The 27,774-nt window shown below is 54.3% G+C and overlaps 3 protein-coding genes across 10 annotated transcripts; 2 read left to right on the forward strand and 1 right to left on the reverse strand.

Moving 5' to 3' along the window:
* Positions 1-1,971: 1,971 nt before the first annotated feature.
* Positions 1,972-8,309, reverse strand: CENPM (centromere protein M). The gene is made up of 6 exons (XM_083809669.1): positions 8,175-8,309; positions 7,796-7,875; positions 6,355-6,453; positions 5,258-5,337; positions 4,127-4,218; positions 1,972-3,275 (listed from the first exon to the last, which is right to left on the reverse strand). Exons 1-6 carry the CDS (start codon positions 8,229-8,231, stop codon positions 3,150-3,152), a joined length of 534 nt encoding a protein of 177 aa, XP_083665795.1. The 5' UTR covers positions 8,232-8,309; the 3' UTR covers positions 1,972-3,149.
* A 102-nt stretch (positions 8,310-8,411) lies between these two features.
* SMIM45 (small integral membrane protein 45) lies at positions 8,412-12,786 on the forward strand. Of its 4 annotated transcripts, none has more exons than XM_083845124.1 (2): positions 8,412-9,092; positions 10,436-12,786. In XM_083845124.1, exon 2 carries the CDS (start codon positions 10,441-10,443, stop codon positions 10,645-10,647), a length of 207 nt encoding a protein of 68 aa, XP_083701250.1. In that variant the 5' UTR covers positions 8,412-9,092; positions 10,436-10,440; the 3' UTR covers positions 10,648-12,786. The 4 variants fall into 4 exon arrangements, with proteins under 4 accessions (XP_083701250.1, XP_083701251.1, XP_083701252.1 ...); XM_083845125.1 differs by having other exon boundaries at positions 10,439-12,786; XM_083845126.1 differs by having other exon boundaries at positions 8,412-8,567.
* A 133-nt stretch (positions 12,787-12,919) lies between these two features.
* On the forward strand, positions 12,920-26,168 carry SEPTIN3 (septin 3). Of its 5 annotated transcripts, none has more exons than XM_083844938.1 (10): positions 12,920-13,995; positions 19,065-19,256; positions 19,470-19,598; positions 20,328-20,409; positions 20,993-21,130; positions 21,480-21,597; positions 22,055-22,150; positions 23,693-23,792; positions 24,110-24,161; positions 25,306-26,168. In XM_083844938.1, exons 1-10 carry the CDS (start codon positions 13,728-13,730, stop codon positions 25,439-25,441), a joined length of 1,311 nt encoding a protein of 436 aa, XP_083701064.1. In that variant the 5' UTR covers positions 12,920-13,727; the 3' UTR covers positions 25,442-26,168. The 5 variants fall into 5 exon arrangements, with proteins under 5 accessions (XP_083701064.1, XP_083701065.1, XP_083701066.1 ...); XM_083844939.1 differs by having other exon boundaries at positions 23,696-23,792; XM_083844940.1 differs by lacking the exon at positions 12,920-13,995 and adding an exon at positions 14,022-15,081.
* Positions 26,169-27,774: the final 1,606 nt, after the last annotated feature.

A 27,774-nucleotide genomic window follows, 5' to 3' on the forward strand; every position in this document is an offset into this window, starting at 1 on the left:
GGTCACGCTGCTGTAGCAGGAGAGCCCCCGTTAGTTTCACTCAGCTCCACCAGCTCAAAAGCACTGCTTCACCAAAGCTTACTTCAGTGCTACTGGTATAAGTCCTACTGTACTAATTAAACTGCTTTCACACTAATTCTGCTGATGCACAGCTGACAAACAAAAAAACATCCACAAATTGAAGTAGTCAAACCAGCAAAGCTGAGTACTTTTGCCAAAGAGAGAGGGGGATTTCTTTTAGTACATCTCCAAACAGATAGAGAACTGAGGCACAGAGAGATGAAGAGAAAAAAAACTCCAAAATATTTCTGTTAGTTTAGATTTTAGCCAGCTGGACAAGGTCTTTGGTGATGTTCAAACACAACAGAACCCAAGTGACTAGCCTTAATTCAACTTCAGGCCCTCCATGTGCCTGATCACAGTCCAAACACTACTTTCACAAGACCTTTATCAAACATTAGCGCTGGCTACCCCATCTAGATGAAAGGTATCCTCAGCTGCCTCGTCTGCTCTGCTTTGTTATGTCCTGTCTAAACCAATAGCTGACAGTTCCTAGAGGTATTTACACAGTTGTAGCTGTAGCTTTAGATGTGTCCCAACTACTTTCGGTTGTAAAACATGATGGACCTGAGACACAGTGTCATATTCTTAGATACGCTCCACTTCCCCTGCCAGTTCTATTAAAGACTTTTTCCTAAGAGTAAGAAAAATATTTGCCCCAAGGTGAAGCGAGATGTTGCTCTTAAGGAACTAGCTTTTATTTTGTACCAGCTAGGATTCAGCCACCTGTAGGCAGCACAAACAGCATCTTTCTCCTTTAGAAGTGGTAGGAGAAAAAATCTGTATCTAACACAGCGACGGAAAACAACCCACAAGGTTTGAAGGTGCTGGACAGTAGCGCACTGGGGTTTCGTTCCGGGCGAACCAAAGAAAGTTTCATTTTCACCAGTTAAGAAAGCACAGCCAGAGAAATCGCTCCTGAGGCTGAGGCCTGTAGTTATCAGAGGCAACCGGAGCGTGGCCTAGGTGGCGGAAGTCTCCCTGCCCTACAGCAGTTGCAGAGGACACGAAAGACTCGTTCATTTTTCGTTCTGTGCCACAGGCCTCCCCTCCCCTCCCCCAGGCTGCACCTGCACGTCGAGAGCGAATCGAAACCAGTCTATTCTGAACCACGGTCTCATTTTATTTTGAGGGACCCAAAGTGAGAGCGAGGCCGAGCCGGCACAGCCAACGGAGAAACCGGTCTTTCGGCGCCATTGCCCCTCTCCAGTGGCGCAGTCGTGGCAAGCAGCGGCAGCGGTGCAGCGCTAGGCCCCGTCCTTCCTACGTGGCCATGAGTGTTTGCACATCTTTCCCCGCTGGGTTTTAGCCAGAGTCCGGCCCTTTTGGACTCCGTAACACAGCTGACTGGTTCAGCTCCTTTGTTCCAGCTGACAACCAACGTTGCGTGTCCTCTGAGCAAGGAGACAGGCTTTGTGCCTTGCTGGGCTGTCTTTGCAAGGACTGCCAACACTCACAGCTGATGAAGCCCGCAGTGCTGCTTTCTGCTCACGGGCAGATGTCAGAAACAGGCTAAGCAAAACAGCACACGCAGCCGGAGCGCTGCACCTAGGGATGTTAAAGCAGACTAGCAGGGATTCAATAAATTACACCAAAGGGGAGCTTAGCAGATTCTCTCAAGACTTCATTTCTACTTGGCATGCAATTTTGGGTAAGCAACATCCCAGTATTTCAAGAAACATGATATTCTGCCAGGTAGTTCAATTCAGTTCACAGGAAGGATGATATTTGGAAAGCTTTTGCCACCACCACGTGGCCGAAACGGTGACTGCAGCCCAGCAAGTAACTGAACTGAACAACATGCAAAATGCCAGCAAGGACCAGTTTCACTGCCAGGGCAAGCTGGGGGAACATGTTCGTAGGTTTTACAGCCCATACCACACATCTAAACAAAGAACATACGAAGAGCTATTAAATATTATACATTTTATTAACTTAGAAATCAAAAAATCTGACAGGAAGAATAAGGCATGAGTTACTGCTGATGGGAACCTATTAGTTAAGGGACTATACATAGTATAAGCCCAGTTTCCAAGCCGACACCGTATGTTTTCAGTATGCTGCTATAGTCCAGTTTGCTGTGTTTCATCTCTGGCTAGCCCCAGAGCACAGAGCCTCAGCCCTAAGGATGCTGGAGAGACAAGTGCAGTCCTGCAGCTCTCCGGAGCTCTTTACTTTGGGAAAAAGATCTGATTTCCACTAGAAGCTGCATGTTTCTCCTTCAGTTGCATACCTGTCAGGGCTGTAACACAAAGTGCTGCTACACTCTGAGTTACAACCCTCCTCATTTGTTGACTCGGAGGTTAGATCTCTCTGGAGAACTGCTCCTCGGTTTGCAGGGACTGACTTGCAGCAGAACAGCCCACAGCTGTCTAAATCACGTTATCCTGGGCTTAAGAGACAGAGTCTTTTTTCTCTAAAGATATAAAAGAAAGCTAAAGTGCTAGATTATCTTCTTTAGTCCCTTCCTCCCCAATTATGTACCAGGCACAGAAATGCTGAGCCCTTCACTGGGCAGATGCTCACACAGCTGGATCATTAACTGCCAACTGCAGTGTATCTAGAAGCTGCAGGACAGCCTTCCTCACCCTTTTATTCTCTTGGTGGGGAAACAAAATCTGGCACTGAGGTTTTGCATTAGTCCCAAGTACTGTATTCCAACTGCAAGGAAGCAGAAGCCTGCTGCCTCACCTCTAGTACTTTTGGTCTACTGGAACTAAGATATTCAACCATGACACACAGCATTTGGGATAGTGGGCTGTTATTTTTGATATTCTCTCACTAAAACATGTAGCTCCTGGCCACTGGCAAATGGGCGAAATCTAAACTTCACCATGAAATGGGACTCAGATGTAGCAACAGTTAGGGATCCCCAATTCAAACTATCCTCCCTCCCCACCACCTATACCTTATCCACTCAACAGAAATCAAGCTTTTTTGACAGGCTAGCAACTACAAACAGCTCTGCATGAGTGTTTGTAATAAGTCAGGCAAGAAAGCTTCCTAAAGTGATTCCAACAACAGCAGCAGCTTGAATGCCTGGAACTAAAGAAAAGTGATGAACCTGTACGAATTCTCACAACAAGAAGCTAGTCATCAGCAGAGCTCCTCATCAGCGAGCCAAAAGTCAGGGCAGAAACTCCTGGTACGTGACCAGCACAGATCTGCAGCATCCGGAGAAGCCGCTGAGCAGTGGTAGCTTGTATCCTTTCCACCTGGAAACAAAACGGAGAAGTTATTTAATCAGTATCAGAAAAAGAAAGGCACTGCTTAGCAGTGATAAAAAACTGTAACCAGAGCTAAGCATGGTTCAGAGCTGCTATATAAAGAGGACACCCATGAGATCAATTTACTCCCCAAACGTTAGAAGAGGTGCAGCGTTCTGCCAGCTGAAAACCCTAAGAAAGTTTCAAGTGCCCAAACTCACTAGTTCTGATTTGCTGACAAAGGGGAGGGGGGGCAAACAGAGGAACTGCCAAAGGCACAAATGTTATCTGCTGATAGGGAATCGGTCCCTGAGGATGGAATGATGCTTAAATGGAAAAGCAAGACGTGCCTCTGCTGAATGCCAAACTCTCCTGCCAGCTTTTTCCAGTTACCTGCTTGGTCTGAGGAGTAGCGTATCAGACTGCAAAACAGCCTGTGAAGCGACAAAGCCCAGATAACAGAAGCATTGTGCAAGAAAGAATAAAAATAAAAATAAAAATAAAAATAAAAATAAAAATCACAGAGCAAAGAGCTCAGGGGCTCCCAGGAAGAGAAAATGCTTCAAGGAACATGTGTACCAAGGCTCTGCGTATCAGAGAAGTTTCTCATAAACACAGACCTGGTTTTCTGAGGCTTTGAAGTGGCAGAGGAAGGTGCAGAAAATCTAGAAGACCCATACCAAGGACAGTCAGACTCCTGTACTTGTTGAACCTGCTCTGGTAAAAAGTCTGGTCTCTGATGCTACTTTCGTGTGACAATAGCATATGTAGGTGTATTTATTGCTAATGTAACGGTGTTACTAAAGATCACAGAGCGGTGCAATTTACAAATCCCTTCCGGCACCAAACAGGCATCTTACCTCCAGCTCACATAACAGCACAGGACTGCAGTAGACGTCTCTCAGTTTCCAGATGGCATTCATCTCTATGCTGCAGTTATTCACCCTGCCAACTACGGAAAAAGTTTTTCTGCATTACTAGCCCCATAATCATCATTCAGTGAAGAAAAGTACTGAGAAATTCTGCATCTGCAAAATGATCCACAGCTAATTTTGAGGGCATCGTAGAAGGTAAGGCACCAGTGAGCAGTACAAACAGAATGGTACAAGATGTGCAGTGGAATTAGCACAGAAGTCTTTCATAATACCAACAGCAGGAATAGTATCGCCACATTACTGGGTGCTGTAATGTTAGCATTTGGGATAAGGGACCCGTCAGCACACTATCAGCCGGAGCAGAACCTTCCACTCGTTAATCAGAAGCCCTCCTGGGGTATCGCAGGGTGTTCATTTCTCCAAGGACTTCCCTCCATCAGGACAGCCATAGCACAAGGCAACACTAAGGTTCTTCCTCACCCCCAAATTAGGCCTCCTGACCCCCAAATCCCAGGGACACAGCACCTCTGTTCCGACACCGAGCAGGAGGGGATGGCCCCTCCAGCTCCCCCCAGCTGAAGCAGGGAAGTGATGCAGGAAGCATCCTCTCCACTCAGGAGACAGAGAGAAATATTAGAGACACAATGGGGCCAGACAGCACACAGCAGGGATACCGGTCTTGTATTAAAACTATACTTAATAGTTTAGTAGCTCATCCATTTAGGTTCATTTTATTACCACAGGATCATATGCTCCTCGCTGCTACTTGAGACTACCATTAAGACTGATCTGCACGAGCAGACAGAATAGACTTCTGCGGTGGCACAGAAAAAAAAATTAATAACACAATTCATATTCAAGAGAGAGGGACAGACAAGAGAGGCCTGATTGGCAAAATCAAAATGTAGAGGTCAAGTAGGCACGAGAGAATAGAACCATATTTTAGCTAAGAAAACAAGAACAGGTAGATGAGCTCAGATTTAATTTAAACAAAGCTTTGATAAAGCCACTGGCCGCCATTGTTTTGTTTCAAATTTAGCCACTGCCTTGTTTTAAGGAAAGCAATAGTGAGCTGTGCTGCTCAGAGAGGAAGGAGAGGGCAGATGCCATACGTACCCCCGGTGACAAGGAAGCATACTTTGCCCAGGAAGAAGCTGGCATCCACATAAGCTAGCGAAGCTTCAACATTCTTCAAGCTGTCAGAAAAGCACAGACAATCCGGTTGGACAGGGCGGTAAAACCAGCACAGCACAAGGACAAAGGGAATAACGTTCAGAAGCGCAGCTGGAAAACCAACAATGTTAATATCTGCCCATCTGAGAGCCGGCAGAACCACGCTTTATGTTAAAAGCGTGGCATCAGAGACCTCTGAAATACCCACAGCTGTTTAATAATCCATAAAATATCTTTTCTACCCGAGACTCAACAGTAAGACTTCGGTTTGAACAGTGCCCTCCAAGGTTTGTGGACACTAAGCATCCAAACTCATTAACATCCAACCAGACTTCAGTACTACTTAGGCTCTTTCAGCAAAGGCAACCCACACATTTCTGCAGCACCATCTGTGCTGTAAGGATGCAGCTGGGCCTGTCATTTTGGTAAATGAGAGTCCAGGATCATCAGTCAAAAGTTAAGTAAGTAAGAAAATGCTGACTTCTGTGCCCAAGCAAGTCTTTACTTACGGCCTGGGAACACAAAAATGATTTCTACAAAGATGAGCACGAGATGAGAGAGAGATCAATCCCTGCAGACCTTTATTTTCTGCCTGGGGACTTGTGCAGTGCTGCTGCCATTTGGCCAGTGGAGTGGGAACACAGGCACAGCACGGGCTGGTTATTAGGTAGCCCTGCCCAGCACGTTTTAGCTGCCAACATAATACAGAACATTAAAATTAGATAGAAATGATGGCGGGGCTGTACAGACAGCATCTTTCCAAAGCTCGGTTCAGATCACCCCCTGTCCAGGAAGAAATTCTGCCTGCTCTGCTACAGCACATGATGCACATCACTGGGCAGAGCAGTTCAATCCTAGTCCACTGCTAGAGGAAAAAAACCACTACATGCATCACCGAGCTCTTCTACCACAACAAGTCTTGGGTTTAAAATCCCATGATTCTGACAAAATAAATAAACAAATAAATAAATAAGTAAATTTAGTCACCAATCCACGAAGTAATATCAGCTTCCCCTCTCAAATTTTTGCCCTCCTTTTACCTGTATTTGCTCTTGATGTCAATAATAAATACGATCAGATCTATCCTGGGCCGAAGGTGATCCCTCTCTGCAGGCAAGGGGAGGGATGTTGCAAGGTGGCTGAAAGATAACGAAATTTGCCAGGTTAACCAAATAGCTTGGCAAGGGAGCGTCCACGTAACCACAACCACGTCGCCATTGCTGTTCACCATATAGCATAATCAGCTGGCTTCCCGCTAACTTGGGAGTTCTTAGGCACCGAGGAGACACGGTGATTCTTTAAAGTTAGATTCTCATCTCTTAAGCCTATTCATAGCTTCTGGCAGCCATGGACTTGCTAATCTCAGATGTTTATAATGGGAGGTTAATAGAGTGTAACAAAACTCAGAAAAAGTCTCCCCACAGAGGCATGTGACAGCCAGCGTATTTCCTTGTTACCAGACCTTTCTAACAAAGTGAGCCCCAGTGCTTTACCTGGGTCTTTTGCTAGACAGTTACAGTTAAAGCGTGTCAACGCTTGCACGTGCACAGCCAGTTTAGGCGCCCTCCTACACAGCAATGACACCGCCATACAGCTGTGGGAAGAATTACGGGGTTTGGTGTCTCTTCTGCTGGGGGGGTGGTGGAAAAAAAGGCATCTGTAGTGCGTATCTGGGCTTTCCACAGGGAAGAAAGTTGTCAGTAACATGTTTTTGGAAGACCGCCCAAAATATAGATTGGAAAGACTGAAATTCTGGGATTTTTGTTCTCTTCCCAACCCGCTCCGTCTCTGGAAGCCAAAAGAGACGCGCTGCTTTGGGCCTCCTTGGAAGGTATTGCTTACAGCGATTAATCTTAAGGAATTTGGCTTTCCCCAGAGGCTACAGACTACAGTGAACGCTTCCTTCTGTCACTGATATGTGGCTTGTAGCTCGGTCTGCCAGTCCTGAATAAAGGTGCTTTGTTTCGGGTGAGTGAGGAAGGTACCAGCAGATAGAAACCTGAAACTAAGGGAAGCCACCAGCAAGATATGCTCTAACACCAACATGCTTAGAAATTTAAGAAGAAGCTGTGGCGAAGCGAAAGTGCCAGATTTCATTGTCTGAAGAGGAAAAAAGCTGCACGCTTTGGATTTCTATATTTAAACCACCATCACCAGGTGATGTCAGCAGCCTTCAGACATGCGAAGGCTTTTTTTTTTCCCTTCCCCAGCGGGAAGAGACACAGAAACCTGTGATTCCTCTCCCAGGCAGGCCTGCCAGACGAGACGCGTTCCTTTGCAACGTGCGTAGCCCCAAAATACCCCAACAACAGCGCAGGGCCGCCTCCCCTGCTGCGCTACGTGAGCTTTTACGTCCCGGCTCCTGCGCCTCCGAAGCGCCCGGGGGCGGCCACCCAGTGAGGGCACCGCGGGGCTGAGCGGAGGCTGGGGGACGAGCAGAGGGAGGCAGGCGGTTACCGTCCGCAGGCGACGGGCACTCACATGCTGATCTCGAACTCCTTCCGCTCCCGCAGGACGGCCTCCGCCAGCCGCTGCTGCGCGCTCCCGTCCGCGCCCACCAGCTGCGGGCGGCAGGCGGCGCGCTCAGGGACGGCCCCGCCCACCGCCCCCGCCCCGAGGGGGGCGTGGCCTCATTTGCATACGGCCGCGGCGCGGCCTATCGCGGCTCGGGGGGCGTGGCCAGCGGGGCGGGGGCGTGGCCAGCGCGGCCGTTGGCGCTGTGGGGGAGGGGGGGAGGGGGGGAGGGACGGGAGGGGCGGCGGGGATGGGGGGGGATTGGGGCCAAGATTAGGATTGGGATTGGGGTTGGGGTTGGGGTTGGGGATTTGGGGTCGGGGACGGGGGGCCGGGGCAGCCCTACCAGCAAGGCGGCGGAGTTGAGCGCCGGCAGCTTGTCGAAGGGCCGCACCACCGCCATCCCCGCGCCGCCCGTTCGAAAGACGCCGCGCGCCCCGCCCGCGCGGTGACGTCACCCGCGGGGGCGTGGCCGCGCGCGCTGGGGGGGCGTGGCTTCGGTCGGGGGCGTGGCTTCGGCGGCCACGCACGTGCGGCGGGCACGGGGCTGCGCGGGCCGTGCCCCCTGCCCCGCGTGGCCCCGGGGGGGGGCTCGGGTGGCGCAGGGGGGGGCTCCGGCGGCCCCGCAGCCCCTCGTAACCCCCCGCAGGGGGCTGGGCAGGGGGGCCGGCCGGGCCACGGCTGGGCGTCCGGTCAATTTTTGGGTAACGCTTCTGGGTCACGGCGGAGATTTCCCTGTGTACGCAGTAAATAAACAGATAAATAGATAAATAAATAGATAAATAAAAAATAGATAGATAAATAAATAAACAGATAAATAAATAGATAAATAGATAGATAAATAAATAGATAAAGCAGCTGGGTTGTCCCCATTTCCATGCTACCGAGCAGCTGAGGCCCACTGGGGCAACTGGAGCATCCCTCCCAGTACCCGGTGCGCTGGGAGCATCCCCCGGTACCCGGTGCCCGTTGCCCTAACGACGGCTGCTGCCTCCCCAGCCCTGCCGCCGCGGGGCTGCCATTGGCGGCGGAGCGGTCCCTCCCCCGGGGAGGGGAGGTTTTCGGGGGGGGGGTCCCCGGGCCTGAGCTGGGGGCAGCCCCCCGGAGCCCCGGGGGGGAAGCGGCCGCCCGTTATCCCCGCCTCCCGCCGCCGCTCGCCGCCGCCCCGCTCTCCCGGAGCGGCGACGCTTGGCACCGGCACCGGCGGCGGCGGCGGATGCCGGGGGGAGCGGCTGCATCCCACTGCCTGGGCCCGAGGAAGGAGGTAGGGGGGTGCCCGGGGCGGGGGGCTGCGGCCCGGGGGCTGTTTGTCCCCAGATCGCCCTCTCCAGGGCAGGTGCGTGGTGCTGGGGCCCCTTCTGGACCTTAGAGGGGGGGTAAAGAGGGGCTGAGGTTGACCGGCCCCGCAGGGGTTAACGCGCGTTTGGTATCTGCAGAGATATCTGCTCCGGGAAGGTGACATCTTCCCAAACGGAGCTCCCTCTTTTCGGCACCTGAGGTCAAAATCTGCTCGTTCCCTCTGTGCCCCCCCGCCCCGAGCAGAGCGACACCTCGTCCTGCTTGGCCCTCGATGGGGGCGCGAGGCGGCGGAGCTGGGGAGGATGGAGGGAGGATGCAGCGGGGGCTCTGTGGGGCTGCTTTTCATTGCGGCGCTTTTTGGATGACAGCTGTTTGAAAAGCGGGAGATTTGGGAAGGAAATGAGCTTGCTGGCTTTTGTCCTGTCACCCGTTGCCTGTGTGGGTGGGTCCAAATCGGGTTTTCCTCCCCAGGCTGCTGCTTTAAGGAGCCAAAACCCTTTGAGGTCTCCCCTGTCAGGCAAGCAGGACAGATATACATCCAGCATCTGTGCCAATAAGTGGGAGGAAATGTATTTTTTTTTCCTCTGATGCTGGCAGTTTCTTGCTTATGTTAGCAAGAAGTGCAGCTCATTTCAGATCTAACCCCCCCCCCCAAAAATAAATGTTATTCAGAGGGCAGAAATAAAAGTCATCTTCGTTCTCGCGCTTCCTGCTGGCGGTCTTTGTGCAGGCAGGGATGGAGGCTCGTGCTGCAGGAGGCATTCAGCAGGCAAACGCTTCTGGGCACGTTTGAATCGATTGATAGCTGTGGTGTAAACAAAAAAAAAAAAAAAAACCAGCAAGCTCTGAATTAAATTAGTTACTGTGGCACCAAATTAACCAGAACCCACGCCAACACAGAAATCACAGTGAGGAGTAAGTTGGCAAGCAATGCCCTGCTTCTTCCTCCCCTGTGCCAGCAGGGATGCTGCAGGGAGTTTGCCTTCCCGAGCGGGGGCCGTGGGGCAAAGCAACCGCTTGTGTTTGAGGCGTTTGCTGGCAGAGGGCTCCGGCTGTGGGAAAGGGCAGCAGTGGGGAACGTGCTGGCGATGGTCAAATGGCCTGCACAAGGTGGGGTTGGGACATGGGGGACACAGCGAAGGTCCCAAGGGAGCCAAAACAGGGTCCAGGAGCACAAGATTGCGATGGAGCATGAACTGGGAGGCGAGAAGGGGTGTGCGGAGGCGGGGTGCTGTTCGCACTGCTCACGGCGGGGCCTGGCAGAGCTGCTTTTTGGGTGCTACGAGAGCTTTCTCCTCTTTTCTGCAGCAGCCATGCCCCACTTCCTGGACTGGTTTGTGCCCGTGTACCTGATGATCTCCATCCTCATCCTGGTGGGCTTTGGGGCCTGCATTTATTACTTCGAGCCCGGACTCCAGGAAGCCCACAAGTGGCGGACGCAGAGGCCGATCATGGAGCGAGACCTTCGGAAGACGCTGATGATTCGGGACAACCTGGCCTTCGGGGTGCCCGAGGTCTGATGCCCCCATGAGGGGCACGCTCTCGGCACCGCCAGGAGAGCCCCTCTGGGTGGCAGAAGGCTGGAGGTGGTGGGATGACAGCCTGTCCCCTGTCCCCTAGGCTTGTGTAGGCCGCAGGCTCGGGGCTTTCCACGTGCTCGTAGCCCGTCCTCCAGCCAAGGACTTCTGCTCCCTGCCATGGATGGTGTCTCCTCAGGGAGGCTGATGCGTGACTCACATGAAGGGTCCCACAATCATTACGTGAGCTGGGGCTGCTGGCTTCTTGACACAACCTCAGGTGGTCTCTGCAGGGCTACGGGAGCCTTTTTCTCCTGGTCACAGGTTAAATCTAGCCCAGCCTGCTGAAGTCCAAGGGGTATTTTGGGGGGAAGTTAATTTGGCAGCTTTCAGGCCAGTCCGTTGCTTCAGCTGAGCTCATCACAGCGATCTCCGTGCTGGTGGCACACCGCTTTTCTGTGTGGGTGTTGGAGACGGAGACTTCAGAGCTTAGCGCTCGCAGGCTGACGTTTCCAGGTGCTCTACATTCGCACTGAACCTTTGCTGAAGAGGTTCCTCCAAGCCCCGCATCACACGGGGCCGTTCTGCAGTTCTCCACGAAGGGGCAAGGCCAGATTTGTCATGTGAACTTCTGATCTGCCCGGCAGGACACGTTTCTGCGAGCTGGCTTCTTCAGTCCCCTGCACCCAGAGCCCTGAGGTGCGGATGGGCACCAGGCCTGCTGCCGCTGTCCCCTAGCTGTCACCCCAGCGCCAGCTGTGAACCGTTCTCCACCTGCTCATGGCTGACAAGGGACACTGCACCGTTCAGTGATGTGGGCCAGCGGTGCTGCCCCTCATCCTGGACCCAACCCCTACGATGTGGGTCTTGCACAAAACCCCACGTTTGTGTTGTTTGCACTTTCCGTGCTTCCCCGGGACTGAACTTCCACCAAAACCCTGCACAGAGGTGTGGTGCTGGGTCTCTGTGGGGCATTCACATCACTCCTGCATGTCATGCTCCTGCCTTCCCCTCATGCCTTCCTTCTTCTGTGGTCCCAAGGGATGAGGAGAAGGCACTGGGCTGATCAGAGTGATGTGCTGTTTGGTAATACTCCGGGGATGAGAGGTAATGTTTAGCTCTAAGGGTTTTGGCTCAGGAGAGCATGAGTCAGGACATCCTGTAAATACCCAGGGTCTTTCTGGGCCATCTCATCCCCGCAGAATGCAGTAGCACCACCGTTATTTTCCGCACCAAACCCAGGCACACTGGTGGGAGTTTTCTGTCTCTGTTTCAAGCCAGAGAAGTCGAGAGTCCTTCTGTTCAGACGAAACCCAGGGACCTTGATGTGAGTACCCTAACTTGGGAGTCTCGCTCAGCAGGAAAGTGGAGCGAGTGGGATTTCTCCTGCACCAAAATTTACACTTGCCCTGTTGAGCAAAGGCTCAAAGTGCAGGTGCAGCCTCGGACAGGTGAATCCCACATATTTTTGTGCCTTGGTGACTCGGGGCTGTGAAAGTTACTGCACTGCTTGGTTCCAGGTGCCACCCTCGGCTGCATAGCTCACACCCCTGCCCTCCCATACAACACAGCCACAGCCTCCAGCACCTTGCCCTGACCATGCCAGAGCTTGCAGCGAGGGCTGCAACGCAACCGGACCCCAGGCGGAGAAATGGGGTAGCAATAAAAACCTCTGCACTAGGGAAGGGGGCTCGGAGAGGTCGGGGATGGACTAACCCATCCCTCTGCAACCCCCAAACCCACTTTCACTGCTGAGTCAAAAGAAAAGAGCGAAAGCCACCAGCCTGGTAAATACGAGAGGAGCTGTGGCTCCGGGTGGGAGGTGTGAGCTAGCAGCCCATACTGCAATGGGGCTCGCCCCCTCGGCACCTCTTCCCTCCTCCGTGACATCCCCCGTGTGAGTGCTGCCCGATTTCATCTCTGCTCTGCCCAGGACTCGCCGTAGAAACCGAGCAAAAAGCAGCAGCCAAACAGGATGAAGCTGCACTATCAAGTATTTATTTACCACCCCTGGCTTACGTTTCACGCTGTTTAGCCCCGATGCAATCAGTGTTGAGTCAGGCATTTCCCACAGTCACCAGGTTTTTCACTGTCAGTAGCGTCCCAGCCCTCCACAGTGGATAAAGGTGTGTGCAAACCGCGCGTCCGCTGCTTTGTTTCCATTCTGTTCGCCTGAGAGCTGCCTGCCTCCAGCCCAGGGCAGCCAGCAAGGAGCACTCTGTGGTTTGGTTTCTCAGGGCAGCTCTCCATCGGCAAGCCTCCTGTGCTGGGCACGCTGACGGGGTGTCTGGGAACAATTACGCTGAAGGCAAACTCTGGCTGAAAACTGAGACCGCGTCTCCTCTGTGAGACCTGTGCAGCTGTAGAGACCTCGAGGGAAACAGTCTCAGACACTGAATTAAACTGCATGAAGCACTAGAGAAGATACTTAGTGCTGGAAACACCAGGCAGCACCAGGTTGGTCTTTTCCTCCTTCTCTTTCTCTTTCTCTGCACGGTGCATAGAAATTGCACTGCCTGGGCCCCTTGTCTATGCAACTGATGAAACAGTGGTGATCCCAGAAATTGTTAAACTGGAATCTGCCATTAAAAAAAAAAAAAAGAGAGAGAGAAAGAGAAAGGGAAAACATTTCAAAAAATCTTTTTTTTTTTTTTAAATTGCTCTTGTTTTTTTCAAGAGCCATGCTCCCGCCAGCAGGCCCACAAGCACTGATGCACTGCCAAGCAGGACGCGGGGCCGCGGCGTGGGGCTGCCCCGCAGCACAGCCTCCCCTCTCCCAGCCATGGGGCAGGCCTGGCGGGGGGCATGGGGCCAAGAATGCGCCGTGGCGGGGGTGAGAGCGGCCAGGGAGCGAGCGTGGGGGCACCTCGGGCCGGCCACAAGCGGCCCATTGTGGCGGCCGGAGGCGGGCACCGCTCGGGCTGCCCAGGAGGACGGCAGCCACTCGGCGGAGAGGGCAGCGGCTCCTGGGGCACCCCGGCAGCCCCCAGCCCGGCGGCAGGCAAGGCCTGGCCCCTGCAGCCATGTTGGCCCTGCTCAGCCCAGCCTGATCCCTGCCCTCGCGCCTCTGCTTGCAGCCCGCCATGGAGGAGGACGTCTCCCCGGGCCCTCGCCCGGCCGGCCCCAGCCGCATCCCGGGCCCCCCGCCGCGGCGGTACGGCCCCTCTGGGACCCCCACCCAGCGGAGCTGCCTCTGGGTCACCCTGCGGCACGGGGGGGCCCCCTGGCAGCGGCTGCGGGGCCCGGCCCCCGTCACCCCCGTCCCCCCGCGGCCCCGGCACGCTCCGGGGCCTGGCGGGACTGAGGCCGCCCCAGCGGAGAAGATGCCGGGCACCGGGGACCCACGCACCGGTGGGTCTGCGCTGCGGGTCGGGCCGGGGGCAGCCGGGGGCTCGGTGTGGGGCAGGATGGGGGGCACGGGGGCGTCCCCTCTTCCCCAGTGGTGCTGAGGAACAGAGGAGGTGCTGGGGGAGAGTGGCATCCGGAGGGGAAATGTGGCTGGCTGAACAGCAAGGTCCCAGAGCTGGCAACGTACCAGGAGCAGCGAAACTTTGGTGCCCCAGCATGGCATGGCCGTGGCACCTGGTGGGGACCGTCGGAGAAGGGAAGGGACATCTCCCTGTGAAGCAGCCGGACCAGGCAGGAGGGCAGCCAGGTGACCCTCACGGCTCCCCAGACACAACTGGCAGCACCCCGCCCCGCTGCCCGCACACGCGTGTGCACACGCACGCACGCACACCGGTACACACGCAGGGGATGGCCGTGCCTCTGCACCCAGGGCCGGCAGCCAGAAATCGCGGTGCCAAGGGAGGAGAGGTTTCTCACGCCTCCGCAAGCGGAGCTGAAGGGCAGATCGGTCTCAACAAACCGTTCCCAAATCCCCTCTCTCCGGGAGACCTTGCCATCCCCCAACCCCAGCAAACACCCGTGGGGCTGAGTGGCTTCTCAGCCACGAGGGGTTAAATATCTCCCGGTAAACAACAGCAGCATCCAGGGATGCTCTGCGGCCGCTGGGGAGCAGGGAGGCAGAGGGCAAGAAGAGCCAGTGCGGTGTGGGGAGGGCGGGGGGCTGCGCCTTGTGCACCCGAGGGGGTCTCTCCGGGGCGCGTGGAGCCCACCCGTGGCGGCCCCTGGTTCCCAAAGCTGGGGCTGGAAGCGGGGAGGGTGCGCGGGGGGAGATTTTGCAGCGATGTTTAATATTCAGGTCACATGACGATGGCAGCAGGAGCAGCACCAGCATCCCTGCTCAGCTGAAATAGCCGCTGGAGAAGGAGGGGAAAAAGGAGAGGGGGGAGAAGAGGACAGGGAAGAAAGAGAGAGAGGTAAAAGCGGAGCTTCGTAGCCCACCGCGCTGCGCCAGCGTCAGGCTAGGAAACTGGGGGGAGACCCACCCCCTTGGGAGAGTGCTCGGAGACAAAGGGAGCTTCATGTTCAAAGGTAGGATGCTCTGGGCTCGGCAGGGCTGGGCGATGCCGGAGGGACGCTCGGGCTTTTTGTGCACGCAGCCTCCGCACGCCGCCGAGCCCCGGCTGCTGGGGCTGAACGCCTCTGAAGGGCAGCGGGGGAAACGGGTGCTGGCTTTGTGGTTTTTCTTCTCGTCTCTCCGTGGTAGAGGTCTGGCATTGAAGGAGAAGGAGCAGGGGTGGCGGTTGTGGTGCTGATGCGGAGTAGCTGTCGCCAGGGGCTGCTCTGAAAGAAAGATATAATCCCAGCTGGTCCAGGGCTGGGGAAAGCCCACGAGCTGCTCTGCCACTGGCTTGTCCCTTGCCACTGACAGGCAGCCGCTGCCGGGGCAGTGGGGACGCCCTGCGCTGCTCCCTGGGCATCTGCGCAGGAGCCAGCAGGCGGGCAGGGGACAGGCAGCTCCGGAGGGCTGGACGCCCTGGTCCTGGGGTGCTCGGCATCCTCTCGCCTCGGGGTGCAGCCCAGGCTGGGCCAGCTGCTGAGGGTACGGCCCCTTCACCTCCAGCTCCTGCATCTCCAGAGGCTTCGGCACACGGTGCCCTGGGTGGAATCACTGCGGCCCCGGCAGAGCCCGAGCCCTCTGCAGAGCGGTGAGGGCACGCGGAGGAAGGGTGCTGCCAGCAAGGCTGCGGCAGCCCAGAAGGCTGGGATAAGTTTCCCTGCCCTACTCGAAATGCCCGGTGATGCTCAGGCTGTGGAGTGGGACACGGGGCTGGGGCCACACGGGTGGCAGGGGCTCGATTAAGACACACGGGTGGGTCGGTGTCCCCGGAGGGCCTTGTGCCGCACGGGAGGAGAGCCGCAGCGAGGCCGTGGATGTGTTACGGGGGGGTTGAGCAGCCTCTCCATGCTCTGGGAGATGGATTCGTGGTGCTGGCCGGCTGCTTCCAGCCCTCCCTCCCTCTTGCCACTCAGACAAAGGACGGAAGGCAGGGGGAGGGGATAAGACTGTATCTAGGTTATCGGGTCTGGCCTGCCCCAGGACACAGGGGATGGAAGTCTGAGCCCGCGGCCGACCCGCAGGGCTGCCTCCATCGCCAGCAAGCTGCTGCAGACACCAGGGGCGGGTGGATGTGTTGCAGTAGCACCGGCCTTCCCGGAGAGGTTTTGGGGTGGATTGGTGGGTGCTGGAGGCCGGTGCCAGCCGGGACCCCTCTGGGCACCCGCTGCTGCTCCATCCCTGCCTGCCCCGGCCCCAGGCACTGCGGCTCTCCCTGCAGCGCCCGGGAGCAGAGGTATCACCAGCAGCCGCCCTCTTAAATCAGCTTCTCTCAGCAGGCAGAACAAAGCAGCAGGGAAACGGGTGGGAGCGCCAACAGCGGATGCGAGTGGTTAACCTTGGTTAACCCCCTTTTCATTATCAGCTGCACTGACCGTAGCGGTCTGCCACGGATTCATTACGGGGAGCAGCCAGGGGGGCTACGGGGTGTGCCTAGGGTGCATAATGCTGCCTCTTGACCATTCGGTCAGAGCTTTAATGAGGCTTCAGAGCAGCATTAGCGTTACATCCCCTACAACAGAGCCGTTCCCAGGAGAGCAGGCAGGCACGTTTCACGTCTTAAAGTGCCTCTCACAGCTCTGGCTCTGGCCCTGCGCACCCTGACCCACCGGCTGGCCGGCCCTCAGTTGGCTCCTTGGATTTCTCCGTGGCAGTCGAGGGGTGGAAAATCACCTGCATGAAGCTGAGCCCTCAGGGGCCTCCTCGCAAAATGGGCGCCCCCTTTCAGAGGCTGAATGGGAAGGCACCCCACGTGGAGAGGAATCTCCGTGGTTTGGAGGATGTCATCTCCCCTGAGACCTTGAATGTCCAAAATCAAAACTCCCAGAGCAGCATCAGTGACAAACAATTCAGGGAGTATTTAAGGAGACCTCTCGGCATCTTTTTTTTTTTTTTTCCTGATCTTGGGGCTTTTTATAGGTGCTCAGGCTGTTGGGACCTGACTCTGAAATATCTGCTTCAGCCACAACAAGCTCCTGGCTCCAGCAGCGAAGGCTGCCAGGCAATGGCCAAGTGTTGCAATGTCTACAGCAGAGTTAGCAACATCTGGCAGCTCTGGGCAAGTTGTTCCTCAGCGCAGAGAGATCGAGGGATGAGTTATCAACCTTTTGGTGAGCCTAGAGGTTGACTGCCGGCTCCTTCCTTCCGTCCCCAGTACAGGTGGCGCGGGGCGGCCCAGGAGAGGACGCGTGAAGGGCAGAGCCCTCCGTGCTGTGCCAGAGCGATGGGCTTTCCTGGCTGGCAGCAGCTTTGAGAAAGCTGCAAAAAGACACGGGGAGCCTCGGGGGAGGCTGTGTCAGCAGGAGGGGCACAGACCGGCTGTGACGGCTGTAGGAACGGATTGCAGCTGAGAAGCACTCGGCTAGGCAGGCTGCCTCCGCCGGCAGCGTGAGGAGCTCCCAACTGCCAGCCCGGCTTGGCCAACGCTTCGTCTTCTGCCCTGGTCCCTGGGGGTGCTGTTCGCTGCTGCAGAAGAGGGTGGTGATGGCTCGGAGAGCCCCTGCTCTGTGGGGAAGGGCAGGAAGGCATCCTCCTGCAGGCCTCTCCCTGCAGGCAGGGTGAGACAGAGGTGGCACGAAGCCCCGACCCTAAGGACGTTACTCAGGGCTGTTCACAGGCTGTTCACCTTCCAAGCAGCGTAAAGCTTATATAAAATGTGTTTTTTTCCCTGTGTAGAGCAGCCTTTTGTGTCTGCACAGACGCTTTGATACAGCAGGCAGGGTCGCCAGCCACCCCCACAGCTAACCCTGTCCAAGAACAAAATCTCCCTGACCTCTCCCCAGCCCCTGACCTGACCTGGCCGAGCTATCTGGGACCCCAGACTGGTGCTGTCAGCGTCCCCAGCCCCATGACCTCTGAGTTGTCTTCTTCCCCAGGAGCCGTCTGTCCCTCGCCAAATGGCAGTCGCCTGAGGGATCTGCTGAGAGGGGCAAAAAACCACCGCCAAAATAATGGAAAGGGGCAATTTAGTGTGAGATACTTGAATGGGAGCGGCATGCAGAATAAGAGGAGTGCTTAGCAAGCAAAAACACGTGCTGTCTCTGTCCTGGAAAAATAACCATTTAATGAGACAAAGAATGGGGGAGCCGAGTAATTAGGGTGGGAGAGTCTCCAGCTTGCAGCTGGGTTGTATGTGAAGGGTATTTGGTTCCCGTCCCCTTCGTCCTCCTTCCCAGAGCCAGCCCTCACGCTTCCCGTCCCCACCAATTACAGCCTCTCCTCCATGCCCTGTCCTCTCCCAACCTCGGGTTCCTCCTGCGGTGGGTGGGAGCTGCTCACTAACGAGGCAAGAGATGGAGATGAATGGCTGAAGCCCGCCCCAGGCTGTGTGTGCTGTCATCCAAAAAGGAGTTGGAACGGCTGGAAAGCCTGAAGGGCCTTTCTCTCTGTCAGTTTGTTTTGCATGGAAGGAGCAAGGACAGGAGGGAGGAGAGAAAGGCGCAGCTGATTAGCTTCTTGGTGGGCATGACACAACCCACCGACCTGTGGAAAGGAGGCAAGCATGGAGGTTGTTGCCATGCTTTGCATTTCCAGCATTGCCTTATTCTGTGGAGCTCAGCACAGAGTCGTGCAGCCTCTCCCGGCAGGGGCCAAGCTTGCAAGTCCTCACATTAAATCTCAAATTCTGTTTCAATGCCAGAACTTGACAGATGATAATTTTTGAAAGTCTGTTCCATTACGAATTTCATGCTGAAGCTGGAGGGGCAAGCCTCTAGTGATCCTGATGAGAACTGGGAGGCAAATCAAATTAAATCTAGAACAATAAGTAGAAGGGTACACTGGAAACTCGGGTGGATGTTCCTCCAAGAAGAGCCTTACTGCTAAAATCTTGCTGTTCAATCATGCTCAGCAGCCCTTGAAATGGACACGCAAAGTTGACCTTCACCCCTGAGACAGGGCAGCAGGGAGGTCCCTATTATACCTGAGTGATGATTTTTCAACCTCTCTCCCTGTGCAGGACCAGTGGAGAGCAAAAACGAAGCAGCCATGTCTGAGCTAGTCCCAGAGCCGCGACAAAAGCCAGTAGTGCCGATGAAACCCATGGGCATTAATGCCAACTTGCTGGGCTACATCGGCATCGACACCATCATTGAGCAGATGCGCAAGAAGACCATGAAGACAGGTTTCGACTTCAACATCATGGTTGTAGGTAGGCAGAGACCAGTGGAGGTGCTGGAAGCCATGCCTGGGTGCGAGGCCAGGAAGGGAGGGCAGGAGGGAGCGGACAGTGCTTGCTCTAGGGGAAAGGACAGCTCGCACAAGGCAAGGAGATACCTACAGCCCTTTCTCCTGCCAGCCTGGCTCCATCCCCTGGGCCTGCTGTCAATGCATAAGCCACGAGCTTTTTCTTTGCAATCCTCAGGTCAGAGCGGGCTGGGAAAGTCGACGCTGGTGAACACCCTCTTCAAATCCCAGGTGAGCCGCAAATCTTCAGGCTGGAACCGGGAGGAGAAGATCCCCAAGACAGTGGAGATCAAAGCCATCGGACATGGTAAGAGCCAGGCTGCTGGGGTGCAGGCAATGCTGATGCTTCAGCACGGTCCAGCAGAAGACCCCAGTACCCTATGCAAGCAGTACGTTGCTGTAAGGCAGCCCTTTCTCCATGGGAAGCTGAAGGAGCAATGCCAGTTTTATGTGACCTCAGACCCAGCCAAGGATTTTCTTAAACAGTGATGCATGCCACTGATGCCATAGCCAAAAGTAAGAGGTAGAAAAAGTGCTACAGACATTTTCCCTGCCAAGACATCAGTTTGCACGTGGGGATTAAGTCATCCCCACCTGCAGACATTTACTGGTCTATGCCAACCGCACTGATGGGCCCCATCCCAAACCTAGCAGAGCATGTATCGTCATAGCAAGATATCAGCACAGCTGCTAAAACAGTGCAAAATAATGAGCGTCATCTCAGACTCAGGATATGTGTGGAGGGGAGGACAAGCTCTGTAAATAGGCACTACCCGTGGGCCACAGACTGAGCACAAATCTGTTTTCCTGCAGCAGAGGTGTATAATGTAGCTTTTGTGCAGGGGTTACCAAAATTCAGAGTCAGGAGCTCCAATGGGGTCACAAGTGCTGAGGCATAACCCAAGCTGGCCTGGTCTTGCTTGGTGGGCAAAGATAAGGGCAGAGAGCTCTTGTTCCATTGTAGGGCACAGAGACATGTTTCATGCTGGAACAGGCCCCCAGGGAGGCATATTATTGTTTGCAATTTCTTCCCCAGTTATTGAAGAAGGCGGTGTCAAAATGAAGCTGACAGTGATCGACACCCCAGGATTCGGAGACCAGATCAACAATGAGAACTGGTGAGTTTTACCCAGTTTCAGGACCTTGCAACCCCAATAAAGGGCTGCAGTCAAGTTGACACCTGGAGTGATGCTCATCTGCTTGGCCTGGAACGTGTCTGGGATTCTGTTGTGCTCAGGGCGTCAATAATGGGGATGTGAAATTGTGAGCACCATGGGTTTGCATGCATGGTCCAAATCACTGCCAGGAAACCAGGCAAAAAAATGTCATCTCCTTCCCAGGATGAGTTCCCGCAAATTCTACTGATAGCTGAAAATTGAGGTGTTCTGCCCCAACTCAGCCAATCCATTTTTTTCCCCAGATTTCTCCCAAAGAGCAACCTTCAGCAGCCCCCCGCCATAGCACCAACAGGTCTTTCCTTCCTCTCTCCACTGATTTAATTGCTGATTTCCATTGTGGTTTGCAAAAGCCTCCCATCACAGTTAGAGAAAGTCTTAAACATCTCTGCTGATGGTGAGATGCTGGTGGTGGATATATTTTATGCCAGAGTTTGCTTTGCTGCTGTCAGAGCTGGGAACACTGTAGGCAGGAACACGAGGAGATTTGTACCTGTCTTTTCATCTCTCTCTCCCACCTTAACAGCTGGGAGCCTATCGAGAAATACATCAACGAGCAATATGAAAAATTTCTGAAAGAGGAAGTGAATATTGCAAGGAAGAAGCGAATCCCAGACACACGAGTGCACTGCTGCCTCTACTTCATCTCCCCCACAGGCCACTCGTACGTACAAACTCCCCTGTCCTTCCTCACCCCCTCTGTGCCTCTGTGGCAGGCATACACCCTGCACTGCTCGGTCTCAGCCACACAGCCAGGGGTCCTGCCCATGGAGCTTAATTTAGGGTGCTGCAGAGCTTAAAGGAGTCTGGGATAACAAAGGCAGGAGAAATGCCACTGTGTTTTTTGGGAGGGGGCAGGATGGATGGGAAGGAGGAGGAGCGATCACAGTAGCAGCAAGAGGGTTATGTACAAGGGAGGTTTTGCTGATGCCCCGATGCCGGGAGAGTCTCTAGGATGAAGGGCGAGGAGGGTAAAAGTGACGCCTTCCGTGTTGTTCATTCTTGGGCTGCAGCCTGCGCCCTTTGGACCTGGAGTTCATGAAACATCTCAGCAAGGTAGTGAACATCATCCCGGTTATTGCCAAGGCTGACACCATGACCTTGGAGGAGAAGATCGAATTCAAACAGAGAGTGAGTATCTCTTCTCCTGCATGGGATCCCTCCCTGCCCTGGCTGGGAGATGGGAGAAATGAGCTGTGTCCTCCCTGCCGGACTGCAGCACAGCCCCCAGGGACGCAGTCCCACAGTCCCACAGAGTCCAGCACGGGATTGGTGTGTAAGCCCTGCCACTGTCCTGAAGATACAGCTGCCCATGGCTCTGAGGACACCTGTTCAAGGGGGGGTATCCCCGTGACATCCCATCATAAGCTCTGTCACGGGATCCGCAGAGCCAGACAAGTAACCAGGGCTGGGGAAGGATGACTTGTCACTGCTGCCATGTGTCCTCGCTTTGCTGCACACTTCCCTGGGGACAGTCCCTCCAGCCCTTCCCCGCTGGAAGGATCTCACAAACACATCTGCCCAGCCATCCTGCCTGCCTTGCCTTCAGGCTTGTGTTGCTCGTGCTCCAAAATGTCTCTCTGCCCAGGTGCGCAAAGAGCTCGAAGTAAACGGAATCGAGTTTTACCCCCAGAAAGAATTTGATGAGGACTTGGAGGATAAAACAGAGAACGACAAAATCAGGGTAGGAAACATTTTATTGTGGGAGGGGAAGGGGGGGATGAGGGCTGGTCAGATTTAATGAGTGTAAAACACATGTCACTGGGAGGTTTTAAGTGCTTCATGGTCCTCACATGAAAGATGCAATGGACGTAAGGGATGGTCGTTCATCCTTCCTAGTTTCATTTGTCCCTGTCATTGTCACAGGGTGCTGTGAAGGCTGAGTGAGGAAGGACTGCATCTCTCTTCCTCTTAGTGAACACTCCGTTTGGCCTCTGTTAAGGACCTAAAGGGCCAGATGTGTGGCTGATGTCCAGCGTCTGTCCCAGGCAACCACCCTGTGAGCCCTCTCATCCACTGACCAAACTCGACTTGAAAATCAGTCCAGCGCTCTGCCCTGCCAGCCCCTGTGGGAAGGCCTGTCCCATCCCTCCCACCTCAGAGAGTTAAAAACCATCTAATTTCAAGCCTGTGTATGTTCATGGCCAAGCTGTACCCAAGACTATATCCGTGTTCTCGTGCCAACGCTGACTCGAGCACTTCTGCCTAGTGGCCCCATGCACCACTCAGGCATTCGTAGAGAACAGGTTTATCCTCTGCTGGCCTTCTTCTGGTCAGCTAAATGAGATAAACTCCTTTGACTGAGCTTCCCATTCCTCAGCAGTCTGTGCTCCTAGTCACTGTTTTCTGTGCCTGCTCCGGTTTGATTTGATTTTCTAGCACTGGTGCAGGTGCCCGATGCTTCCCTGTCTCTTCCGAGATCCGAACTGGACCCACATCCTCTCTAAACAATCGCATCACGCTGGTGACTCGTGGTCATCTTGTGACTGGCTGGCACATGGGGTCCTTCCCCTCCTTCAGTCTTTGCTTGTGCATAAGCTCAGAAGTTATAGCAGAAATTCTTGGTGTTATTCCCTAAATGCCGCTCTTTGTGCCGCAAACTTACATACATCTTCCTCTGTACTGACAGCTCCTCCTGGCTTTGTGATGCTAGTGCATTTAGTTATCCCACTCACCGTTTTTTGTGGCTAGGCTATTCATGGAAAGAAGATGTCTTCTGTGGCAGTCCTCAAGAAATTCCAGGAGTAACTGCCTTGCAGCCTGGCACTTGCCCTTTCAACTCCCCTAGCTGTCACAGCCCCAGCAGAAATTCCCACCTCCCCCGGCTTAATTAATCATTTCCCATTTGGCAACACATCACACATTCTGGGGAAGACCAGATGGGTTTCGCTGCTTCTCCAAACTGTTGCTGTTTGTGAGAAGGGCACCACGTTTCCTTCTGCACTTCAGCCTCATTGGCCTAGGTTCGGTAGTCTCACTCATAAGAAATAAGCTTCCTTTTAATCTTCATTCCTGTGGTAATTGCAGTCCCTTCCCAGGCCCAGGGACATCTACAAAGCAGAATAAACCCATGAACGTCTGCACAGCCTTACGGATAGTAGGGTCTCCTGCACCCTGTGCTCTGCAGACAGGTGCTTTCTGTTTTCTGAGGGAGGTGGATGGGGAACAGTGATGGTGCTGCTCTCTGGAAGGGGTTTGATAGGTCTCGCCACGTGTCTCTCCCCAGCAGGAAAGCATGCCCTTCGCAGTAGTGGGCAGTGACAAGGAGTACCAAGTGAACGGAAAAAGAGTCCTGGGCAGGAAAACACCTTGGGGAATCATTGAAGGTAAGGAAAAACTTGTTTCTGGGAGATGAAAGAACTTCTGCAGGCTCTAGTAATAGACTAAAAATATGGTCTTGATAACATGTCCCATGATTACCTTCCCATGCCTTTTTTTGTTTTGTTTTGTTTTGTTTTTTGAAGAGAGGAGAATTCTTAGATGGCTCTGCTGTCAGGTGTTGGCACAACTGCCCGTCCTTTCTGAAGTGCACAGGCTCAGCCCACCTGGAGCATGCCCCACGGCAGTGACCTTGCCGTGCTCTGTAACCACAAAGGGGTTGCTGAAAACGTAAAAACGTAACATTTGCTTGCTTTCTTTTCAGTGGAAAACCTCACTCACTGTGAATTTGCCCTCCTTCGAGATTTTGTCATCAGGTAAGGCCATGGTCATGCATGAGCTTTCTCTTGGTGAGAAGAGAGTCTTCCTGAGACCCTCTCAGAGTGAAATAGCCCCTATGGAAGGGAAGATAAAGCACATTTCAGGCAGTAAAAGCTTCTGTGGGGTAGGGTTGGATTGAATTAAGGGGTAGTTGTGTAAGTTCAGGGGATGCTCTAGTGACTCTCCTGACCACTGTGTCAAGTAGGTGCTAGTTTTCATGTATGATCTGGATGACTTAAGAAAAGCAGAGTAATAAGCACTCCCCCTCTATCCCATTAAGGATATTAGGTTTCAAAAACTTCTAGTTGATGCTGACATAGGTCTGCACTGGAGTCTGTGATAAAGAGGCCGCTACGCCATCCTAGACCATGTGTCCTACCAGGCTGAGGGATGGGCTGGAACATATGACCTGGAAGTGAAAAGCTCCTTATTTCAATCAGCTGTCATTGTCTTGTCCTATTTCTACATGTTTCATGAAGCTGTCTCAGCACAAATTATATCTGTCTCAAATTCTGTAGAAGAGCTGCAAAGATCCAGGGTCACCTCTGTTCCCTACCAACACCCTAAGGTTTTAAACAGCACCAAAAAAAAAAAGAAAAGGAAAATAAGGGAAACACACTAAAGCCAGAGTCCTGTGGCTCACTCCACCTGTCGGGGTGGTGGTATTGAGACATTTCACCAGGTACAATGCTCTGACATCACCATACTGCCCTCTTTTTGTACCATGGTACCATCCTCAGCAGACGTGCTTTCCCCGAGTCTTCCAGTAAAAGCATCCCGACCAAGTGATGATCACAAAACATAAGACAACCCAAGCCCATGGGTTTTCCACACCAGGCTGGCCAGTAGCTGTCCCGCTAGCACAGGTCTGAGAGGGGGCAAGACACTGGCCAGCACAGCCAGGGATTTCAGCCCATATCCTGCATCCTGTGCTTGTGTCCTCTTGCACTTTGATGCTTCAGCTCTCCGCTGTGTTATGGCGCCCGTACAGAAAGAGGGTATGTTCATTAACCCGACAGACCGGAGAAATCTTCCCTTTATCTCAGGGAATAAACTGATCATCAGAAAACTAACACTGACAGTGCTGATGTTGATTATCATATCCTCTTTCCAACCCCACGTTCATTTTGTCCTGGGCAGGACCCACCTTCAGGACCTGAAAGAAGTGACCCACAACATCCACTACGAGACCTACAGGGCCAAGCGGCTGAACGACAACGGAGGGCTGCCCCCCATGACCGCTGAGACAGAGGAAAACCACGAAAGTAATCTGTGAATGACCCCTCTCCGCTGTCACATCATGTCTCTGGATACGAAAACCCACCCCTGTTACCCTTGGCTCTACCGTGGGCCTGTCTCTGAAGCATGTGGAGCATCCTCTGTGTGCGCGAGAGGGTTGTGTGCGTGTGAGTGTGTGTGCCTGCACCTAACTGTGTGCCGGAGGGGGACCAAAGGCATCTCCTCCGTCCTTCCCAGACCGTCCTCATTCTTGGTTTATTTTTTTTGCACAGCCGACTGTCCGTCATCTTCCTTTCTCTTGTTTCTGTGTCTCAGCTGTGTGTCTTGTCTGGGGGTAATGGGAAGGGGGGAATGATTTATGGGGGCAAGAGGGCTTTGGAGGTGGGAGGTGTGGGGCATGTTTTTATCTCTTGGAGGTATGACAAGGAGAGACTCCAGGAGAGACGGTGGAGTTGGAGCATGCAGTATCTTCACGTGATGGCTTTCTCCCAGGTCCTTGGCGGGTGGGAAGACAGATGACTGCTCAGACAGGATGGTGGCCCAGCATTTTACCCCCCTTTCTTGCTGTGGCTTCCCAAAGGGAAACGGCAACTTGGAAGTGGATAGATGGGAGAAGTGACAGACTGACATGTTTTGTGGTTCGGGGGAAATGAGTGGGGGGAGGAGACGCAGAATTAAATTTTGGGCCTTAGCAGCTACCTGAAAAGCATCAGAGTGCTTGGGGGAAAGAGCCATATTTTCCAAAAGTAAAGAGTAAAAGAACATCAGGATGTCTTCCTTGGTCTCCGCTGGTGGTGGGAACACAAGAAATACCTTCTCATATCTGTGTTTGCTACTTCAGCAGTCTCAGCCCAGTGCTACTCCCCAGCCCCTCCTACTCCTCTCCTAGCTTCCCTGTCCTCCTCCTTTATTTTTGTCCTCATTCCCTTTTAACCCCCCATAGCCTTTAACCCTTTCTTTTTTTCTTCCTTCCTTCCTTCCTTCCTTCCTTCCTTCCTTCCTTCCTTCCTTCCTTCCTTCCTTCCTTCCTTCCTTCCTTCCTTCCTTCCTTCCTTCCTTCCTTCCTTCCTTCCTTCCTTCCTTCCTTCCTTCCTTCCTTCCTTCCTTCCTTCCTTCCTTCCTTCCTTCCTTCCTTCCTTCCTTCCTTCCTTCCTTCCTTCCTTCCTTCTCACTTTCTCTGTTCTCTCCCCTTTCTGTCTCTCCTTCATTTCCTCACAAACCTTCCTCTTCTCCAGGCCCTTTCCTTCCTCTCCATCTTCACCAGCTCTCCCACCTCCTCCTTATCAACGCGCTGTTGTTGTGTCACATTGGGAAGCTGCTGCTTTACCCTCCCTTGGAGGAGGCAGGGAGGGAAGGTAAAGACCCAGGAGCAGACAAAGGCACGGCTTAGTGAAGGCTAAACGCTCACACCGGCCGGTGGCCAGCTCTTTTCTGCATGTCCCCGAGCCAGGCAGAGAGCACCAGGGCTGCCTGGGCAGAAGGGAGGAGCAGAGGACATCTGAGCGTGGCAGTCTCTGCCTGTCACCTGGCCGATGCGTGTCACACAGCTGGCAGGGGCTGTCCCCTCCAGAAGAACAGCCGGGTGCATTGGCAGTGCACGTGCAGGAGGTCTCGGTGTGGGACGGTAGAGCTGTGGGTACGGGGAAGTGAGGTGGTTCGGGATGGGGGGCTGGAAAGGCTGGTGCGGGAGGGAGGAGGGGTCCCTGTGCGGGGACAGCAGGGGGTGACTCAAGCAAAGCCCGAGGTTTGTGAGCAGAGCTGTTTGGGGCCAGGACTGGGACGAGGGTGCTCCAAGCCCCAGCAGAACCATCTAAGAGCTTGTGTCCACGTTGTGGCTTTCTCTGGTGCTCTTCCATCTCGCTCCCACCCATCCGTCCATCCATATCAGCCATTCTCAGCATCGCCAGGACCTGAGGGCCCTCCTGGCCCTTCTCACTCCTCTCACCACCCGTGTTCACGGCTCCCAGTGCTCCGCACAGCCTCGCACCCACCACCCCACCTGCGCCAGGCCTCCGAGACCCTGTTGGGATCGAAGCCTCCTCATGGCTGCCCGCAACCACCGCACGGGCCTTGCAGAAAACACCCGGTCACGCTGCGAGCCGTCCCGCCAGCCCCATCGGCCAGCGTGGCGTAGGAGCCTCCTCCCAGCTCGTCCCACCAGGAGGCCGCTCCACGAGGCCGCCAGGAACGTCTCCTCAGCCTCGGCAGCCTCCACGCGACGCGTTAAACCCAGTGCAGCGTGAAAGCCCCCACCCAGACACCCCGCCACGCTCCATGGTGCGGAGGTGCTCGTTCACACAGGCCCTCGGTGGCCGTGCCACCGCCTCACGGGGACTCGTGTCACCACCGGGCCGTGTCACCCTGCCCACG

This window comes from Anser anser, assembly GCF_964211835.1.
Source record: "Anser anser genome assembly, chromosome: 1".
Taxonomy (NCBI): Eukaryota; Metazoa; Chordata; class Aves; order Anseriformes; family Anatidae; genus Anser; species Anser anser.

What these genes read in the sequence shown, in the direction of transcription:
- CENPM (XM_083809669.1), bottom strand. Translation starts at nt 8,231, where the DNA reads ATGGCGGTGGTGCGGCCCTTCGACAAGCTGCCGGCGCTCAACTCCGCC. An exon ending in AAGGAGTTCGAGATCAGCAT is followed by an intron (nt 6,454 to 7,795) that starts GTGAGTGCCCGT and finishes GTTATCTTTCAG; the next exon opens with CCACCTTGCAACATCCCTCC. An exon ending in TGCTGTTATGTGAGCTGGAG is followed by an intron (nt 3,276 to 4,126) that starts GTAAGATGCCTG and finishes TTTTGTTTCCAG; the next exon opens with GTGGAAAGGATACAAGCTAC.
- SMIM45 (XM_083845124.1), top strand. Translation starts at nt 10,441, where the DNA reads ATGCCCCACTTCCTGGACTGGTTTGTGCCCGTGTACCTGATGATCTCC.
- SEPTIN3 (XM_083844938.1), top strand. Translation starts at nt 13,728, where the DNA reads ATGGAGGAGGACGTCTCCCCGGGCCCTCGCCCGGCCGGCCCCAGCCGC. An exon ending in CAGATCAACAATGAGAACTG is followed by an intron (nt 20,410 to 20,992) that starts GTGAGTTTTACC and finishes CCACCTTAACAG; the next exon opens with CTGGGAGCCTATCGAGAAAT. An exon ending in AGATCGAATTCAAACAGAGA is followed by an intron (nt 21,598 to 22,054) that starts GTGAGTATCTCT and finishes CTCTCTGCCCAG; the next exon opens with GTGCGCAAAGAGCTCGAAGT.